The sequence below is a fragment of the Miniopterus natalensis genome, chromosome 1 (assembly GCF_054644295.1).
Source record: "Miniopterus natalensis isolate mMinNat1 chromosome 1, mMinNat1.hap1, whole genome shotgun sequence".
Lineage (NCBI taxonomy): Eukaryota > Metazoa > Chordata > Mammalia > Chiroptera > Miniopteridae > Miniopterus > Miniopterus natalensis.
Window position 1 is genome coordinate 19,604,022 of NC_142081.1, and position 20,708 is coordinate 19,624,729.

General features: G+C 46.9%; 1 protein-coding gene across 2 annotated transcripts in view; it reads right to left on the reverse strand.

Annotated features, from left to right (window-relative positions):
• Positions 1 to 564: 564 nt before the first annotated feature.
• Positions 565 to 20,708, reverse strand: part of IFT43 (intraflagellar transport 43) — a 72,980-nt gene continuing 52,836 nt past the window's right edge. For both annotated transcript variants that reach the window (XM_016208698.2, XM_016208699.2), the window contains exons 6-9: positions 1,904 to 1,976; positions 1,566 to 1,641; positions 1,038 to 1,100; positions 565 to 860 (exon numbers count right to left, since the gene is read on the reverse strand). In XM_016208698.2, coding sequence (XP_016064184.2) covers positions 795 to 860; positions 1,038 to 1,100; positions 1,566 to 1,641; positions 1,904 to 1,976 — 278 coding nt within the window. In that variant the 3' untranslated portion in view covers positions 565 to 794. The remainder of the gene's footprint in view (positions 861 to 1,037; positions 1,101 to 1,565; positions 1,642 to 1,903; positions 1,977 to 20,708) is intronic.

Here is a 20,708-nt window from a genome sequence, read left to right on the forward strand (position 1 = left end):
AGCATTTCTGTGCAATTCTCTGGGCTGCCAAGCTGGCCCCTGCTAGTAAGAACCAGAAACAAGGCTCTGGGAACCTGTGGCAGAAGGGGAACGTGCTTTGGGGGCCCCAGGCATGGGTTGTAGGAAGAGAGTGAAAGAGGAATGCTATCAGAAGAGCCACCAAACCCTGATGTGAGGAATGGGTCACCTTATCATACCCATGTCTGCTGTGTCCTCAGCTAAGCCACCTAAATGCAAGAAGGAGACAGTGCAGCTTCACTAATGCAGCAGAAAGTGCAGTCAGCAAGGTGTCCTGTTAGGCCCACCCTGGGCCCCAGCAGACAGCGGCCTACAACCTCCCACATCCCTGTGCCCAGGTGCTTACAGGCAGATGCTCCTGGGAACTGCTGTGGCCTCTGTGGACTGAACAGCTTCCAGGAGGGGTGCCGTTCCTTCTCTCCCTGATCTAGCTCCCCCCACACTCTTCCACAGCGGGGAGAGTTCCCATCAGATTGTTTAAAAACTGCTTCCTTCACCTCGAGGAATCTTTCCAAGAGGGCACTGCAAAGAAATGGAAGAGATAGCCACAGAAGAAAGCAATTTATTGCAACTGAATGTTCCAATGTGGTCTCCTGAAAATAAATATTTTTAATACAAAATATTCCATATAAAAAGTCTAAGCTGCTTGCAAGCTTTTTTGGTTTTAGGCTTATCCAAAGCAGAGGTTACTCAGTGCAGAGAGAATGGTCTGTTGTCCCCCAAGGGCTCACGTGTGCGCGGACTGTCCCCTGGGGTCCTCATCTCTGCAGCAGGTCTCACTCGGTGAGGAGTTCTGAGGACACCTCAGTGTACAGATGGTCCCAGTCCCAGCTGACATCGTCCTGCCAAGAGGGGTACTGCTGGGTGAGACAAAGAAAGGCCTTTCCCTGCAACCACAGCCCGCCTCCCATATCCATCAGCCAGGGAGGTGGAGGCCAGCCTGCGGAGCCAGCCTGGGGAGCCAGCTGGTTACAGGGATGACTCGGCTGAGGGGGTAAGAAGCTGCTCCTGCTACGTACCTCCCGAACTTCCTGCTCTGGCGCGAGGACTTTGGTGAGAAGCTTCAGGTCGATCTCTCCATCCTGTGAATGCAAAAAACAAAATGGCTGTGCACCTCGAGGGGCCTTCGGACAGTTAGCTCTTGCAAAGTGAGGAGGATCAGGCTGTGGTTGGTAGAACTTCCTGCACCCGGAGCTGCAGGAATGCCTTCTAAAAGTAAAAATGTGAGTGGGCCACATGGCCACCGAGGGCACGCCACGACATCCCACAGGCTGGGCATTCTCTGCGGACGGTCAACAACAGGCAGGCAGGGCATCTCTAGGGCCAGTGTACCTACTGACCCCAAGTGGGCAGCCATGGAAGTAGGTGGGAGCCTGCGCTGGCAAGCCCTGGAATTTGCTGGGCCTGGAGATGCTGTAATACCCAAGGATGATGCCTCTGGCAAAGGGACTGTTGCCAGGCAGCCTTAGAGACCCATGGAGGAGCTGAGGAATCCCTAAGGATGTTGCCTGGAGCCCACCCCTCTATGCAGGAGCCCTTCCACTCACCAGGGTCTGAAAGGCTGCGTACTTCATGAGGTCATTGTCCAGGTCACGGTAGGTCATCACCCGGTTTACCTGGACGCTGCAGGAAAGAGAATGTGAGGAGGGACCATATGTAGGACCAGTTCCAGGAATGCTGCTGGCCACTGTCCCCAGAGCCTCCTAGGCAGCTAGGGGACCAAAGTGGGAAGAAAATGTCTAATAAAATGGGAACCCTGGGAGGGAGCCCATCACCAGAAACATCTGGGTCTGCACTGGGGGGCAGACCACCGTAGATGGTATTTGGACCGTATTCATTCACATGCTCCCTGCCTCCCTCCAGCTTCCTACCTAATTTAACGCACCTGGGAGGGGCTGCCACCTGCAAAACAAAGTCTTCTTCCTGTACTTCTTCCAGATCCGGAATAACAAGAATATCTGCAACGAGAGGCGGCGGCAAAACTCTCAGCAGCACGAGGAAGGAGCTTGCCTGCCTCTTCGTTTACTTATAAACACGCCGGCTATGGGGCTGTGGGCTGGGGGTAGAATGGACATGCAGTCTCTGCCCTCCAGGGGCTCCCAGTCAGGCTGAACTAGAGATGTGCATTGGAATCAAAGGTAGAACGTCAACAATTCCCGAACCCCTGGCTTTACCCCAGGACCAGCTGGATTAGAACCTCCTTGGTGGGGCACAGGCATCTGTATTTTTCCCTGATTTCTTCAGTGGTCGTGATGTGCACTCCAGGTTAGGAGTCACTGGAGTGGGTCTCCAAGGAGAAATGTAAAGAAATGAGAAGAGAGTCCCAGACAGCACTTGGGAAAGCGCCTACATTAGAGGAGAGGAAAGGAGGGGAATCAATGAATGAGCCTGGCACGGTCAGAGACAGAGGAACTGAGAAAGTGCAGCACCATGAGGTGAGTGTCACTATGAGCGCAACTCCTCATGACCAAGGTCCACACGTGCATTAGCTCATCGTAGGCCTTTGCAGCCGTCACAGTCTTCCTGGCCCTTAGCCTGCATCTGAAGGTCATTTTACACCTAATGACACACCTGGCTCCCAGCCATGTATCCAAGATCAGGCCTCCATTTGCCAGGTCTATTAGAAAAACAGTGCTGCTTCTAAAGATGACACTGCTCTTGCTGTCATACAGACTTTCCTTCTCTGAACCCTCCATATGAGACAGACATACAGACATAGAAGAAGCCCCAAAGCCATTTCTTTCACCAATTTAACAAAGTCACGTGAATGGAGAAACAGATAATACATCATTTAACTGTGGCAACTGGCCTAAGGTACAAATAGCCCATCTTCTCCTGGGACAACCTAACACCTTTGTATTTCCTTCTCCAAATGGGCACCACTGACTGGTAGAGGGGTTTTCTTTGTTTTAACCAGATTGCAGGGAGGGTCAAAGTGAAAAAAAAGGAAAAAAAAAAGCCAAGTGGGCTGAGACAGGCCTGGGATTCTCAAACTCACTGCAAATATCAAAAGGAGGAAAAATCCCAGAGAGGAAAGAAAAGTGAAAAGGAAAAAACAACAAACCCTTCATTTTTGCTTCCATGGATTGAATTCAATTTTATTTTTATTTATTTTTATTACTTCATTTTTCCCATTACCATTTACCCCCTCTTCCCTCTCCCACCTCCACCCCCCCCCCACACCCTCACCACACTGTTGGCCATGTCCATGAGTTCTCTCTCTCTCTTTTTGCTCAATCACTCCCCCCTCCCCCACCAGAGCTGTCTGCCTGCTCCCTTTCTATGAGCTTGTCTCTATTTTGCTCATTAAATTCCACATGAGTAAAATCATATGGTACTTCTCTTTTACTTCAGTTTTAAAATTCTATTCTATTTTTAAAAGAGATGCAGAATAATTTCAAGACGAGCTGGGAAGGCCCTCGCCACTTTCTGGCTGTTCAGTGTTTAGACTTTGTGGCTGCTCTAGTCAAGCGAAGCCCAAGTACATGTGTCAGTTCCAAGCCTGGTATCTTTACTGTTGCTTTAGACTGTGGTGCTACAGGTGTTGTATCCAGAAAAAGAGAAAGTAGGCAAGGGAGACATGGAAAACCAGAGAGAGAAAGGGACAGGTGGAGACGGAGTGATTAAAAGAACGGAAGGGATATAATGGAAAAAAATGGCTGGTGAGGAAATAAAGGAGACCCCCCCCCCGCAAGTGATGAAGCACATTCAGCAAGTCCTCTACCTAGAAACTTGTTCAGAGCTCAGACTGTAGCTCTCTCCTGCTAAAGAATCAGAGACAGGATTCTCGAAGGTTCTATTTCTTATGCTAATAGAAATTTAGCTTTCTTCTTCACTCTGCTCTGTGTGATGAATACTCCATGGGGAGGGCAGCGGCTGATAGTGCCGTCCAGAGTCCAGGGAGATGTCTGTACAGACCCTGCAGCGGGCAGGGGGAGGCTGGCTGTGCCATGAGCTATCAGCAGTGTGACAGTTTTGGAGTGAGCCAGTGAGCTGCTCCTGGCTCTCCTCGGACGTGGAGTCCAGCCTGAGATGAATATTCAGAAGTTGGTAAGAAAATGCCCCATGCTGAGTTTAGGGCTCAGGATGGGGTCTTCCCAAAGTCCCCTTTCCCTCCACAACACTAGCATTTGGGTCCTGTCAACTCTGCCCAGCTTCTCCCAGCCCCGAGGACTGCACTGCGGCCCAATGTCCACTCTGACTCCCCACAGGCTTCTCACTTCATCCCCACCTCCTCCTCCAAATGTGCACAAAGGAGTGTGGGGCTGGCCCATCTGTGACAGATCAGAGGTCAGCTCGGGCCTTGGCAAAGGGGCCTCTCAGAGTGGCACTGGTGGGGCTGGCCACACAGTGGGATTTCTCTCTAATTGGAAGCCTGGTGCCCAACAGAACCCGGTGAACTGCCTGAGTGGGACAGAGCCAGCGCTGACAGCCAGGCCGAGGCAAGCTGGAACATTCCGGTGCAGTGACAGCTTGAGCCATCGCAGCAGAGTCAGGCCATCCAACTCCCGGCCCCAGTGGAACAGGTGGCTATGAGCAGATTTTGGGCAAACTTCAAAGAACTTCACAATTTTAGTTTCTGATTTATAATCACTGACAAGTACTTGCTCATGTAGTTAATATGTTCTTGGGAATTTTTGTTCTCTCTCTCCTTCCCCCCCTTCCTCATCTACCACACACGTACATGCCATGAACAAACTGAGAAGAAAAAAATGGATTTGAGAAATCCACCTCTTCATAAAATTACCTACAGGAAATGGTCTGGCTCTGCCTGCAATCAGCTCGGCTACTTAATCTGTGAGCCTGGACCATGACCCGGTCTCATTCAGGTTGTCAAGTTTAACATTCAAAAGCACACAATTCTAATAGAGACAATAAAAGAATATAACAGTCTGCTATAGTACTGCTGCTAAAAGCTTCCACTATTTTTAAAAAATGAATAATTATGTCAACTTTATTTTCATTTTCCTATATGCTGCTAATAAGAGGAAGAACATTCAAAGAAACAGTGAGCTAGTTAAATATATGGGTAGGACTCCTGTCCGGTGGTTAAGGTCAGAGGCTCTGGAGGCAGGATAGCCGGCTTCGAATCCTCCATGTACCAGCTGTATGACTTTACCCTCTCTGTACCTCAGTTTCTTCATCTGTAAAACTGGTATAATTTTGCCCACTGCACACAGTTCTTATACTAAATGCAATAATCTCTGTAAAATACTAAGTGCCATGCTATTCTTATTCATTTAAAAGATATAATATTGCGCATGGAGAGAAGCCACAGGGCTCTACCTTCATTTTCTCACTTATTCCTGCCCATTTTCCAGATGAGAACACTGAGGCTGAGGAACAGTGAGCACTTTGCACGAAGTGGAACCATTAATAACAGAGCCAGGCTTCCAACTTCAGTCCGGCTGCACCCCGAGCTTGTCCACACCCTCCCAAGCTTTCTTTGCAAAGGCCCAGTGCCTTTAGAGACGCCTCCGATAGTGGAAGGTGAGAGACTGTAGCCGAACAGCTTTCACTTTGCCTGAGGCTCAATGTCCTCTGTTCTTGGGTATTTCTCGATGCCAATAACCATAAATAAGCTAATTTTCTCCCTCCTCACATGCCCTGCCTGGCTACTTTCCTACAACAAGGCCAAATGGAACAGAATGAAAAGAGCGCACTGACACCAGAGAGCCCTGGGTACTCATCCTCTGCCACCCTTAGCAAACCAGCGCCATGGAGAAGGAGACAGCTGGTACCTGGAACCACCCCAGAAAAGAGGAAGGTGAGGACAGGGGGCTATGCCTCCAGCCAATGGGAGCGGGTGCCCTCCTCCCTCATCTCAGGCAGTTTCCTCACTCAGACCACCACGCCACACAGATCACCTGCCGCTCTCTCCCAGCTGACACCTTAAACTAAACAGGCTTCCTTTGGTATCTGTCCCCTACCTCTTATGTCGGCCATCTCACTTGTTGTTCAACCTGCTTGTCTGCCCCTCGTTGCCCAGTCAGACTCAGGGCAGGAAACTCCATTTGTCCGCTTGTTCGTTGGTTCATTCATTCACTCACTCATTCATTCATTCAAGGAATACGAGCACCTACTCTGTGAAAGGTGCCATGCTAATTGGTGCCAATAACAACAGCAAATAAAACAGACATGGTCCTGCCCTGGCCAGTGTGCTCAGTTGGTTGGAGTGTCATCCTGTGCACCAAAAGGTTGCCAGTTCGATTCTGGGTCAGGGCACATGCCCGGGTTGTGGGCTCGATTCCCAGTGGAGAGGGGTGCAGGAGGCAGCTGATCAATGTTTCACTCTCGCATCGATGCTTCTCTCTCTCTTCCCCTCCCTAAAAATCAACAAAAAAAATATTAAAAAAATGATAACAAAAAACAGACATGGTCCTTGTCTTCAAGAAGCACCAGTGCAATGGGGGACAGTAAACAAATAAATTCAAACATATACTGTGAGGGAAACTAACTGGATTCTATGGCTGAAAATAACAGGGACACCTGTCTTATTTTGAAAGGTAAAAGTAACATCATATGTGGTAATAAATACAAATGCTGCAGTAAAGTTTAAAATGAAAAATTTCCTTTCCTTATATGAGCCCCAGTTGTCTCCCTACAGGTAGTCGCTATTAACAATTTCTTGTATATACTTACTGAAAAGAATTTATGCCTACCACAGCACACACTCTTTTAAAAACTGTTTAAGAATGGGATTACTTTCCATACATGTTGTTCTGCAATTTGCTTTACCCTTCCTGATAATGTGCTGATACGTCCTATTTTTTTAAGTGCCCACCTAGTATCAATGAACGGATACTCCATAATGCATTTACACCAGTCCAGGGAAGACCTAATTTAGAACTTGGGGGTTGGGGTGGGTGAGGGGTCAGGGAAGCTCTCTGAATTTGGGACAATGTGGCTGAAAGCCGAAGGATAAGCAGGATTCAACCAGGCAGGGGATGGAAGAAACTGAAGGAAGGCTGGTGGGGTGGGCACGAGGGCCTGGGACAGAGTGGCACGGGTGAGGCAGGAGAGAGGTGCCCAGTGCCAGGAGAGGAAGAGCTGTATCAACCAGCCAGGAAACATGGACCAGTACCCGTTATACACAAGACCCCTCTGAGGCACATTAGGGGGAGGCCAAGAAGGACTAAGCCTGGCAAAGTTGCTAAGGAGGTGTCTATACATAAAAAGATAATAAATGAGCAGAATAAGGAAAATACACATCCCTTCCTTTGTGAATCATCTGGGAACCCAACAGGCAGAACTCAGAGCTTGCTACTTGGTCTTTCCATCATTCTCCATTCATGGCCACAGGGTAGATCTCATTACCTTGCAGTAGGTAAAGTAAGTGAAACTGGCCCTCAGCCTGCCCCCTAGATGGTGAACTAGCTGAGAGCAAGGCCCACATTCTGGTCACTTCTGCATTCCCAAGGACTCGCAAACTGAAGGACAACTGGACAAGACTGGATCAAAAGATGCCCCACACACCTGAAACACACATGGAAGAGCTATATCAATCTTTTCTACATTGTTCCAATTACAGTGTAAGTGCTCCTGAATCCTAAAGTTGCCTAAGTGGATTCGTTTCACAAGCACAACCAAGAGCGATCCTTGGACACTTCCTGGATTTGACAACACCCTAGCAGAGGCTTTATCTCACCTGAGAGCTGCTCCTGCTGGGAAGGGTCAGTGCATACACAGGAAGCAATGGACAAGTGGGGACAAAGTTGCAGAGGAAGTCATTCAAACTTGGTCCACATGGACTTCCATCCTGAGGCTGGGTCACACACTCTTCACACTGCTTCCTGTGTTTTTCTTCCTGGATCTTTAGTATGTGTTTCACTGTATAATCCACTTTCTGGGAACCCCCAATAAAGGCTTGTTAAGGCACAGCAAAAGCAGTAAGAACTTATTTCAAAGAAAAAGTTTGCCAAGTGGGAAAGTCATGACAATACCAGAACACTGGTCTGCCAACAGATCTACCCAACAAATCAACTACCAGCTGAAAGCACAGAAATAAAGGAGGGGTGCTGAAATAAATAATAGAAATTAATAATGGAAACCTATGGGAATACCAGTCGTATCAATTTCAACTGGTTTCAAGAATGTGAAAGCTGCCATTGCTCTGGATGCATTCATTATGGATAGTATCACCCCCGCGCACTAAATGCTAACCACCCAGCCGAGTCCCAGAGAGACGCTTTTCAGCCCCTGTGGTTGACGGTAAAAGCCGCCTGCCTCTTCCTATGAAGCTGGCCCCAGCTCTCTGCCATGCACTTTGTGATCACCTGCATTCAAATCTGGCTGCTGTTTGCCAGTCTGGGTATAATTAGAACAGAAAGTGATTTCTTAGACTAGACTCAGCTTGAAATAAGTACCCCTGAGCATTACTCAGGCTCTTCACCTGAAGTGTAAATCCAAGTCCTGCAGGAAGGAGAGAACAAAGAAGGCCCCCCAATCTGGCTCCTGGGTCCCACCAGGAGCCCTCCTCTCTGCGTCCTTTTAGGTTCTACTCTTTGCTGATTTTCTTGGCTGGGCCTTTCTGAATGGAATTCCCTGGTCACATGCAGAAGGGTTCCTAGAGAGCTACGTAAAGACTGTGCTATACGCCAGCACTTTCTTACCTTGACACCTCAGTAAATAATACAAGTGGTTGGCCTACCTTGTCAGGTTCCTTGGGGTACTTACTGACGACATCTGTCCCTCTCACTTCAACCACTAACTGAGCTCCCAATGCCAGAGACCTGCCTGGTTATACACCATCTCCTCACAGAGCTGCCTTCCCACTCAGTGCCCTGGGCACTGCAGAGCATCCACAGGCTGTTAAGGGCTCATATCCACGATCCATAGCCAAGTTCAGTAACCAATCCACATGAAAGGGATCTGGACATGCTGCTTAAGGACACCCCAATACAAGCAGTCCAGACAACCCCTAACTTTGTGCCCATACTCAACAGACCCCAGCAGAGCTCACAGGCAAAAGGAAACAATGTCTGGGGTTTTAGGGGATGGCAACTTTACACCAGAGATCGTTAGGATTTTTCTCTGCAGCTGCAAAACTTTGTTTTACTGAATGCTGTTACCTTCTGCACCACGTATGGGGAATTTTAAACAGGCAAATGGAAGAAGGTCTGATTGAAGATGAAGTTAAGTGAAAGAAATTGGTCTCATTTAGCCCATGACAGGATTCATCTGTGTTCCCAAGTCCACTGAGGTGGCATCATGGGCGTTTCATATTCATGAGCTGCGGCGACACTGTGTCCCCTCATTTACAAAGAGCCGTGTTCAGCAAATTCTGTCCCTGTGGACACTCCATGCATTTCATGGTCTTGTCAGAGAGACATCAAACGCTCCAGTAACCAAATACTAGAAAGTGGCTTTAATTAGTGGATCTCAATCGTATAAATAATTTTTTTTCTAAGTGAAAAAATGGAGAATTTTTTAAAAGGGAGAAGGGGAAAGCAGTAGGCAACAGGCTTCAAACACCCGAAGGAACAAGGGAAAGAGACAGTCTCAGAGGAGCTCCCGAGTGAGCCTGGGCCCAGCACCATCAGTCCCCTGCTCGCCACGAATCAGGGTTCCAGGGGCACAAACCCCCCTGCAGGTCCCTGGCAGGTCTGCTTTATGAAGACCCCCTTGTGATTTCACCTGACTCAAGCCGGACCCAGCCTGTGCTCATGACAGGCAGAGGAGAAAGCAAAGGACAGGGGAGAAAAGAGTCTGAAAACTGTGAGGTTGGCTAGGGAGCCACGCTGCAAACGCCGAGACAGGGCTGACTGTGAGCAGAACGCGTGGCCCAATGTGCAGCAGTGTCTGGGAGCAGGTCCCCGAGGAAGTATGTGACAGAGGGACAGAAAGAAAAGATGCCCCGTCCTGAGGTGCCAGCTTGGGTTTGTTTGCTGGTTTTCATCTGCGTCCCGTATGCTGAACTGCCTCCATGCTCCTGCCAAGCCAAATCTCTCCTAATACTGCTGGGGAAAGATCACAGACCTTAAGATCAAACTAGCTGATTGTTCCCCCAGCCCCCAGCTGCGGGGACTCTCCTGGTTGACACTGGGTTGGAGAGGAAGGTCTGGACTGATTTCATTTCTGAGATAAGTCCGGCCTCAGCACAGCGTGGTGCTGGCTGGGTCATAAGCAGAGAAGGCGTTTGCTCAGAGTGGCGCCTCAGCTCATGGTCTATCATGGCGTGTGAAAGCCAGATCTCAGGATATTACCCACGGGGATGTTAGCGCATTTCTGAAGGAGCCATGAATGCAGCACCCCAGAATGGGATTTTCCCCAACACCCCACCAAGTCCATCAGGTGCTGTATAAGAATCTGTATCAGCCACGCAAAAGGGTCGTCAACCAGGATTGAGCCTTTCGAGCAATTCAAAGGCAGTGCTCGAGAGAGTCATGCGCGGCCCAACAAGGGTTCTCTATGGGGAACGATCCCCTTCGGCCCAGGGGCCTGACATTGGGAGGACCTGCCGGTGACCTCTAGGGAACATCACATGGCTGGTTAGGACAGTTGAAGGAAACAAAGAACACTGGATAGGAATGCTCCCCCCACTCCCACAGCTCTCGGGGCTTCGTGGGGTTCCAGCTTTGCTCTGTTGAGATCTGTGAACAAGGAGGGGTAAAGGACTTTAAAAATTTAGAGGAATGAAGTGGCTGGAAGGAATGGAAACTGAGGAGTTCTCCACTCTCTTCAACAGGCCCCAAGGTGAGTGACACGGTATTAATGTGACAGGAAACACCTCCTCAGAGCCGCCAGAAGTATGCTGGAAACCAGGCATATCCAATTCTATTTCATCCTCTTTGTGTTACACTCAAAAAAACAAGACAAACTACACTGCTTTTATTCCAAATCCTTAGTTTTGTATTTTCCTTATATATATTTATTAAAAAAGTGCTACTTTGATCGGTGCCACCCATGCCACCCCCACACAAGGAACTCTTCTGAGCGGTCCCCTCCGTGCAAGGCCACTGCTGGTGACAGCCAGCTGGTTTTGATCACAGCCATTCCGAATCGGGTTTTCATAAGATAGATGAGGAGTCTTACTGCTGCTCTCTCTCATCAGATGAGAAACAGGGGGAGGGGGAGGACGGGTCCTGAGGGAGCTGCGCAACAATCAAGAGCTGCGTGGCTCTTTCTCTGTCCCTCCACTGCTGCAATTTTCAAAGGCGTTTGCCTCGGGCACTTTTAAATGATGGTGTCTCAATTCTGTAATCATCTTTCAAGAACTTTCTCTTAAAGGGCCTTTTAGGTAAACCTAGTCTGTCAACCACACTTATGGACTCAGGAATCACATTCCCAACATGTGTCCTGTGTGTGTGTATACAGACAAGTACACACACACAATGAACACCTGTGAATTTTTAGAAAGCTGGTAGAACCTAAAGCCAGATCGAGTTCATCTCTTGCTAGGGTAGGAGGTCCCTACACCTCTCCCCGAGACTTCCACTCTAGCTAGACGACGTCCTTCTTCAGGCACTAATTTCCACGTGCGATATGTCAGAAGGAAAAGACTTCTCCACTCGAGGGCTAAGTGATGTGCTACGCGCAACCTCAGGTGCATAAACATGCCTGTCCCTTCCCATCTCCCCTACGCGACATCTGACCATCAGTCTTCAAACTGAGAAATGCACCATGGCCATCTATTTGGGAGAACACACACAGCCACCAGTCATCCGAGGCCACAACTTGCTGTGATCTTGGTTACAAAGAATACTTGGAGCAACTCTACAACTCTCCCTATCTCTTCCCATTGCAGAGAACATTATGGCTCTTTCTACAGACTCCATTTTTTGAGCAGGCATCCTAGAAGACCAAGCCTCTATTTCTTTCTAGTCAAATAAAAATCTAAGTGGCCTAAGATCTCCCTTGGCAGTGGTCCTCACCCATATGGGCCCACCTGCATTCAGGGCTCTCACCTCCTCTCCTCCTCATTCATCCGTTCCCATCACAACTGCATGGAGAGGTGCCGTGCCTCTCCCGGAAAGTGGGAACACTGCTTGCGGTCACATCTGGGACAGTCCCAGGAGTACATGGGATTGGTTTTGTCCTATCCTGGTCTTGTCTTCTGTATTCAACCCACAGAGAATCCAAGGAGTAACAGAACAAACACCTTCCCTGATCTCCATAACGATTTCAGGGAGAGTCAGCTGTCTTTGACTTTTGTCAGTGCTTTAACGTTGGATGATTTATTATTAATCACATTCCTCCAAACAGACTGTAGTACGACAGATTGCTGTCGGAGCTCTGCCTCTGTGTTCCTGGAGGAAGGTTACTGCAGCCCGCCTCATCTCCAGCATGCAAGCAAGGCACGAGACCTTCATCTGCATTCTTCCCACTCTAACTCCTCCGATGGGCACATGCAGGGAAGCCGCTCACATGAGCAAAGAAAACGGAACTCCAGAGAGGTCACTGTCAACTGTGTTTCAGGCAGAGATGCTCGAGATGGTAAGTTTGGAGAGTCTGATGTGGCCTAGAGATTTCAGGGCACCACAAGGGGGCATAAAGCACTCTGTCCTGGCTCTGCCAGGGAAGCGGGAGGTCTGGGCAAGACTCTGGACTTGAACCAAAGTGAGGCAGAAGACGACTGAGTTCTCCTCTCCAGAGGATCCAGCATAGACACAAGAACCCATTATCCAATAGCAATCTCAATGGGTTTGGTAGAAAAGAAAGCATGAGAAGAAAGAGAGGACTGGTCAAACCAGAAGATTCTGCTTCATGTCACAGGGCTTTAAAGACTTCTCTGCTCAGCCCAGGTGTTGTAGATAAGACTTCACAATGAGAGGTTCAGCAGAGCTGAGGACAAGGGCCAGCAGGTAAATCTGAGAATTAGGACAGGAGAGCAAAAATGCAATGGAGTGCTGAAAAAATGAGTGGAGACAAGCTTCCTGAACCAGCAAGAAACAAACCTACCACTTTTCATGGCAAAGAGGGAGCAGTGAGAGCAGAGTGAGTCATAAAGCCCATGTCTGAATTCCAGCTCCACCACTTGCTAGAGGAGGTGTGTTAGAGCAGCTGGCTTGTACTGGCTTGTAAGAATCAAAGGCTAAATTTTTAGAAAGTTTGCATGCAGGTTGTTAAATATAAACATTATTAAAGATTAAATTATACACCCTTATAATGAAATAAACTATATTAAAAACAAAGGTAATGCTCAAAACTCACCATTTCCTAAATTTTACTACATTTTACTTTACCTAAGCTCTCGAAATTATTTGCATCTAATGTAAGCAGTATGGTGAAAATATGATACTCTCATTAGTGTGCTACTCCCCAACTCTTCCCAGCTCTGTGGTCAAAGATGTCATGTTGGGAGCTTGAAACCAACCATGGTGGGGGTATTTATGCCACAGAAACCGGCAAACACCACCAATGAAGATTTTTTCCCCATAAAGAGTTGGCTGTTAAATACAGTAGTACCTCACCCCTTATCTGCAGGGGATACGTCCCAAGACCCCCAGCAGATGCCTGAGACTGTGGATAGTACCAAATCCTGTACATACTGTTTCTTCCTATACATACATACCTATGAAAAAGTTTGATTTCTAAATTAGGCACAGTAAGAGATTAACAACTAAAAACAGAACAATTTTAACAAATACTATAATAAAGGCTATGTGGATGTGGTCTCTCCTCCTGACAACTGATCCGCTAACAGACAGCTACTAACGTGCAGGCAGTGTATACAGCATAAATCCACTGGACAAAGGGGTGGTTCACTCCCAGGAGCAGGAGTGGGATGAAGCAAGGTTTCACCAACTACTCAGAACAGCATGCAATTTGAAACTTATGAATTATTTCTGGAATTTTCCATTTACTACTTTCAGACCAAGCTGACCACGGGTGAGCCCACAGAAAGCAAAACCACAGGTAAAGGGGGGAAGTCTGTATTCTCCAGCACATGACTACTTATTAGCCACGGGACTTCTGTGAGTCGCTTAACATCACAAAGCTTCAGTTTCCTCCTCTGTGAAAGGGTGATAATCAGTGTCTCCTCACAGAACTGGGGGAATTAACTAAAGAGCTACAGGTAAAGCAGCGCAGCGCCTGGCTACTGGTGAATAGTTAAAACATATTACCAATACCATTTCTTACAAGACTGACTTTTTTTTCAAATTTCCTACTCAATATCCCATAAAGAGAACAAAGCCTAACAAAGCACAGAGACAAGAGAGAGGACAGCTAATCCCTGGACCAGTGAGTTCCATCCCACCCCACCCCACCCCACCCCTGCTCCATTCCTGCTGTGGATAGGCTTAAATTAAAGGTGTTCCTGGCCCTGGCCAGGTGGCTTGGTTGGTTGGATCATAGTCCTGTGCACCAAAATGCTGTGGGTTCGATTCCTGGTCAGGGCACATTCCTAGGTTTTGGGTTTGATCCCCAGTCAGGGCCTATACAGAAGGAAACTGATCGATGTTTCTCTTTCACATTGATGTTTCTCCCTCTCCCTCTCCCTCCCCCTCTCTCTCCAATCAATAAACATATCCTCGAGTGAAGATTTAAAAAAACAAAAACCGGTGCTCCTGTGCATGTTTGTGTCAGGGAAGGGAAGGGAGGCATGGATTCAGAAAGACCTTAGCATCTAGTCCTACGGACTTTGAATTTAGAAAAACAAATTGATTTTAAGGAAGATAATTAAATTTAAAAAATCAGTGCTGACTAAAATAGTTTTTAAAAATTAGGGATGCAAAGGAACTAGGTTTAGGGACCACTTAAGAAGCCCTCTATGTGGTACTGGGCCTGAAGAAGGAATGCTAACATAATGGAACATTCTTACTCAGCAAGAGAAAGGAACTGAGACATCAGGGTTCCAATTTATCTGTACTTAAAGAATTCTTTCCACTTTTCCTTTCTCTGCATTAAAGCCAGTCAGGCTCAGAATGACTGCTATTTGCGGGAGAACAGTTGAAGGATATGGTGGAAGGATTAAACAAAGTATGAGAAAGAACCCAAAACAGTTAGAAAGCCCAAAGACAGAGATGAATGATGGGGAGAGGAGAGAGGGGGGGTGACTGAGTGATAGTCCTCTATAGATAGCATTTTTCTAATTCCACTGACAGACTAGCATCTCACATCTCATCCAGCCTCATTGCTTGGCTGTGCTCAGCCACTTTTACCTATTTTCCCTGTTGATGTGGATAAAAAATTGAACAATTACCCTTAAACTCGGAGCTCTCAGATCATCTAGACTGCTCCACTTGCAGAATTAAGTCCCCAACTGCCCCTGGCTAGAAGGGGCTCAGCTCAGCTTGTCCTTGAGCAATTAAACACTTTTTGGTTGGCCATGAGGATTTATTATTCCTAAGGTTTTGAGATACTTGATTCTGTCAAAACTGGACCTCAGGATGCAAAGAGCACAGCTCTCTCCAGTGGGGACAAGGCATGCCCAAGAGGCACCCAGAGCTGCCAGGAAGAGGGGGTGCTAATTCCACCCACAGCCCTGGGTTACACCAACATGCAATGGTTATGTGCAAGAAAGAGCTAATCCTTTTTTTTAAAGCTCCTGTTTTCAGAGACTTTCCACTTTCTAAAGCCATATAACGAGGCTCACAAGTTCTTAACTTGAATTTAGCTCGGAGGTCAACTCTGGAGGTTGAGTGTGTATCTAACTGTGTTTTTGGAGACTGTCTCAATTTGAATACGGCTCATCTTTTTTAAAGACAAAGAATTGACCTCCCATTTGTGCCTCTCAATGTTCCTCCCTGAAGTTTCATATTCCATCCAGAGTTCACACTCTGATCGCTGGATTTTAGGGCTGGAAGAGACCAAGCAGGCCTGGAAATGCTTCTGGGGTTAGAGAGGTGACATGACTTTGCACCTGCTGTCTTCTCTACCAGGGTCCCCCCACCCAACTGCTACCCCTCACTGCTGGCAACTCTACCTTCCTTTAAGTTGAAGTCTGAGTCACTTCCTCCGAGGTGCCCTCCCTCATCACCCAAGTCAAGTCAGTGGACTTCATCGCAATCTGTCCTGACTTAGCTGTGACTGTTCTCAGTCCCGAGGTCCCTAACTAGACTGTAAGCGCTGAGGACTGTTCCGTTCACCATCCCATCCCGTGTCCAGCCCTATGTACCATACACAGTAGGTATTCAACAAAGGTGGTTGAATGAATGAATGAATGAATGACTTGCCCAAAGTCGCTTGCAAAAGACCGGCCTCAATCCTACTTCAGAGCTGATGTTCTTTCTCTAACACCACACACCTTCCATGATAGAAGTCTAAAGGCCTTAGGGCAAACCAGTAACTTGATTCCAAGAATGGACGATTAGGTCACTAAAGGATGGTCATCTACACAGGAAAGATCAGTTTCGCCGTCCTACAATTGGGGGATCCTGAGGTCATGTTGGGCTTGGGCTGTCCATCATTCTCAGTGATTCTCCATAATCATGAATCCCAACTTCCCCGAAGCGTCAATGGAGGGGAAGGAGCAACAGGTACCAAGCGTGAAGTGAGGGGAGCTGAATGCTGAGAAATACATCGAGAGACATGGCTCCTGAATGTCTCTAAAAGATGGGGAGGGAAAGAGGGGAGGGCATTTCACTAGATCAGAAGCCCGTGGAACACAAGGACTGTCTTGCTCACCACCAGCTCCAGCATCCAGAGCAGCCCTGGCGACAGGAGGCACTGGATGAAAACCTGTTGGCTCTCTCCATAAGGCTGGTGATGGAAAGAGGCCAGCTGCCTGGCGGGAGCCCTGGACTTCAGATCCTCATTTTTATTCAGAGATTCATCTCCTTTGAGACTGCTCGCCAATCACCCATCCCTACCAACTACAAGGAAAAAGCCCCTTCCCAGTGATCATGCTCCTGGCACTGACGACCTCGAAGAACCTGGAGGTGATTTTATTAAGGGAACCAGTAAGTTCCCCTGCAGGTGCCCAAAGACCTGTTTAACGTCATTGCTGAACGAGCGTCCAGGGATGATTCAGGGCAATCACTCATGGAGTCTCCCCACCCACTGGTTATTCTAAGTTCAAAGGAGCAGCCTTCACTAGCCAACCAAGTAATTCTCTGAGCAAAGATAATTCTAGAAACTAGTTATATGTAACATATGATTCCTACTGCATAATGGATTCTAAACATTCACATACAGTGAAATGGACTAAGCCAAGTGTGAAGTGTAACATATGAACTGATTTTCCATTAAAGGACTCAGGCATAACGGCACGGACAACAGATTTATGCCTGGAAGAGGCATCCCTCCTAGAAGGTAAAATCAAGTGCGCGCTCTAACATGCTTCAAACCTCCAGAGCCAAAATAAAGGCTAAATCACAAATTTCACATTCTAAGTTTATGACGGGAAAAAAATACTAGAGGTATTCTCTGAAAATAGGTATCTTTCTCTTCTCCTTTCTTAATGAAATTGCATTAAGCATCCTATAAATCATGCTGGGCACTCTACATTACCAACCTGGGAGCTAACACTAATACACCTACCTGTAGAAGGAGATGCCAACATAGCTGGGGGTCGTATCAATTGTGGTAAATATTTAGTAATGAATGGTGATGGCAATGATGCTGGTGAAAACCATGGTATCAGAGCAGAGTGTCCTCTTGGGAGTCAGAAGACCAGAGTTCCCCTCTGAGCTATTTTGTATAATAATCTCTAAGCCTCAATTTCTTAACATGTCAAATGACAGGTTTAGACAAGACAGACTATACAGTTACTTAAAGCTTCAACAATTTGATTCTAACGTGATGATGCCATAGTGGCAGCCAGCACAACCTTTTAATAATATGCATTTAGGATCTGTGTAAACTGCAGTACTCAGAAGGCTTTGCTGTAACATTCAACAGTTACTCCTTGAAATGTAGCATTTTTCACACATTGAAAAAAATGGAGAAAGCAGGATTTCAGAAGTCCTTCGAAGGGAGTTGGAAAGAGGTGCAAGAAAGGGTGTGGAGAGGCTAGAGAAGAATACCAGCTGAGTAAAGCTTCTGTAGACCATGAATTTAATAAGCATCTCAGAGTCGTCAGCATGAGAATTTCCATGCGCTCTGCTCCCCAACCACCTAACAGCTTGGTTAATATCTAGCAGGGACCCTGCTCCTTGAGTCCTTTGGCACATCCTCCTGGATGGCAACCCTGCTGCCCTAAGCAACCACTGGCTACAGCAACAGACAATCCGCGAAGGCAGGCAGACCAAACGTGTGCCCAGAAGCCACCAATCACTGAGCCACCACAGCAGCCAGTGAACACTGGCAGAAGACATCCTAGGTACAGGTCTGGGAAAAGACTTTGGGGACAGAAATGCAGAATAGGGTCACCGGGAATGATTAGTGGGTGAAGAAGTTGGGCAGCTACGTGGTGTTTGGTGAGTAGATCTAAGGGGGAATATCTGGCAAAAAGAAATGAGCTTGTCAATAAGAGATCATGGAAAAGCAAAGAAAAATGCTGAAGAATGATGAGAGGATGCCCATAAGCTCTTACCAAATCCGAGAGTGCAGACAGAATTCCTGACCTCCAGTGACGACTCTAAAATCCCTTTGGAATGAGATGAGGCAGAACTTTCCACACAACTCCCTTCCCCTCCAGACCTGAGTCCTGGCTTTAGAGGTATTACACCTCTAAATTTCGGGTTGCCAAACTTCGGTCTGCAAAATAGTCATTCAGGTAGCTTACTGAAACTAATGCACACCCCTTGGCCCCAACCCCAGCTTCTGCTTTATGGGTGGCCTGAGAATCTGCATTTTACCCATCATCCCAGAATACTTCACAAATGTCCTATGTGACTCTTGCCCCAATCCTGTGAGTAGCTCCAAAGCACAGGTAATCATCCAAGTCTTACTGATTTAATTCTCTCCTTTACTTTGTAGTTGTATGCAAAGGTTGTTTAGAACAAGGCTGTGGGATTCCTCCTCTAGCCAAGAGAGAGTAACTGGTACCAGACTTACCTTCCTGCTGGAAACAATTAGAAAGCTGGAAGAAATATAAGATATGACTGTTTTCAGACAGTGGAAAAGGTAGTACAGCACTGTGATCCCCAAAAGAAGGGAACTAAATGAAGGGCGCTATGCAGTCACCCTGGCTTTCTGCCTAGAGGTAATTCCTGGACGCTGGCACAGAGAGGAGGAACCCCCAAGTGGACCATGGAGGTCTTGCTGAGTTGAGGAGACAGAGGTCAAAGTTTAGGGGGCTAAGGTAGTTAGAATTTGAGAAGCAGATATGAGAGAGGGGGAACTGTGTAGGAAAAGAGCTCCAGAAATCTAGGTGAACTGCATATACGAACCTGTGCATGTACATGGTCAAACTCCACAAGGCTGGACACAGAATTACTACAAGCAAGATGTGAGCTATCGATCCCCAGAGCTAACACAGAATTGCAAGAGAAACTGCTCCACCCAGGCCCGTGGAGAGTCCTTGTTTAACAACCAGGCTCTCAGTAGAGACACCTGAGTGTCTTACTGTTTAGGGCTAATTCCAGACTTGTGCTAATAAAGCTTAAAAACAATTCTCAAAATTATCAAGTTGACCAACAAATACACTAACTGCCTACCAAAACAAATATATCACTCTTTAAAGAAAGACAGCTAGATCCAGACACTCAAGCTTGTAACATTCACAACGGCCAGCAGCCAATCAACAAGCTACTAGTCAAACAGAAAAATATGACTTATAACCAAAAGAAAAATCAGTCAATAGAAACAGACTCAGAAAAGACAGAGATGATACAACGAGCAGGAAAGAACTTTAAACTGGCTACTATAAAGGTTACTATCAAGGAAAAATAAAAATATGAGAGAGAGATATATGTGAGAGGGACTTCTAGAGTTGAAAAATATAGTATCTGAAACAACAAATTCACTGGGTGGGTTTAACAGCAGATTAGACGTCATAAAAGAAAAGAGCAGTTACACAGCAACAGAAAACTATCCAAACTGACGCAGAGTTTTAAATGGTCTAGAAAAACAAAGCAGAACCTCAGTGACCTGTGTGGCAATTTCAACTGATATAACCCACACACCTGTCACTGGAGTCCCAGAAGGAGAGGGGAGGAAAAATACACTCAAAGAAATACTGGCTAAAATTCTCTGAATCTGATGAAAACAACACATCCACAGACGCAAGAAGTTCAAGTAGGATGAGCATCAAGTAAGCCATACCAAGGCCCATCATAACCAAACTGCTGAAAATAAAAGCTAAAAGAAAATAAATCTTAAAAGCAGCCAGGGAAGAACAGGGCACTGCAAGCAGGGGAACAAAGACAAGAAGGACCACTGACTTCTCAGAAATACCACCAGCCGGCAGACAAGTAACTTCAGCTCTAAAAGTTTAAAAAAAAAAAAAGTTGTCAGCCTAGAATTCTATATCCGGTGAAAAGACATTTTCAGATGAACAAGGCTGAGAGAATTCGTTGCCAGAGGACCCGCTCTACAAAAAATGTTAAATGAAGTTTCTCAGGCACAGGGAAGTACCAGATGGAACTGAGTTCTACAAGAAGAAATAGTGTGTGGAAATGGTAAATAAGTGTTTTTTTTAAAAAAAAGCTTTGATAATTTAGGTCCCAAGTATAATCTCTCTAGTAACTTTCTTGTAAAAAGTACACACAAGCTTTCTTTTCTCTTGAGTTTTGAACATGGGTTTCAGCTGTGCTGAGGCTACGGGCCTGACAATGCCAGCTGTTAACTGACTACTGTGCGTCATGTGCCGAAGACGCGAAGACAGACAAGACATGGTGCCTGTCATCAAGGAGTTCAGAGCC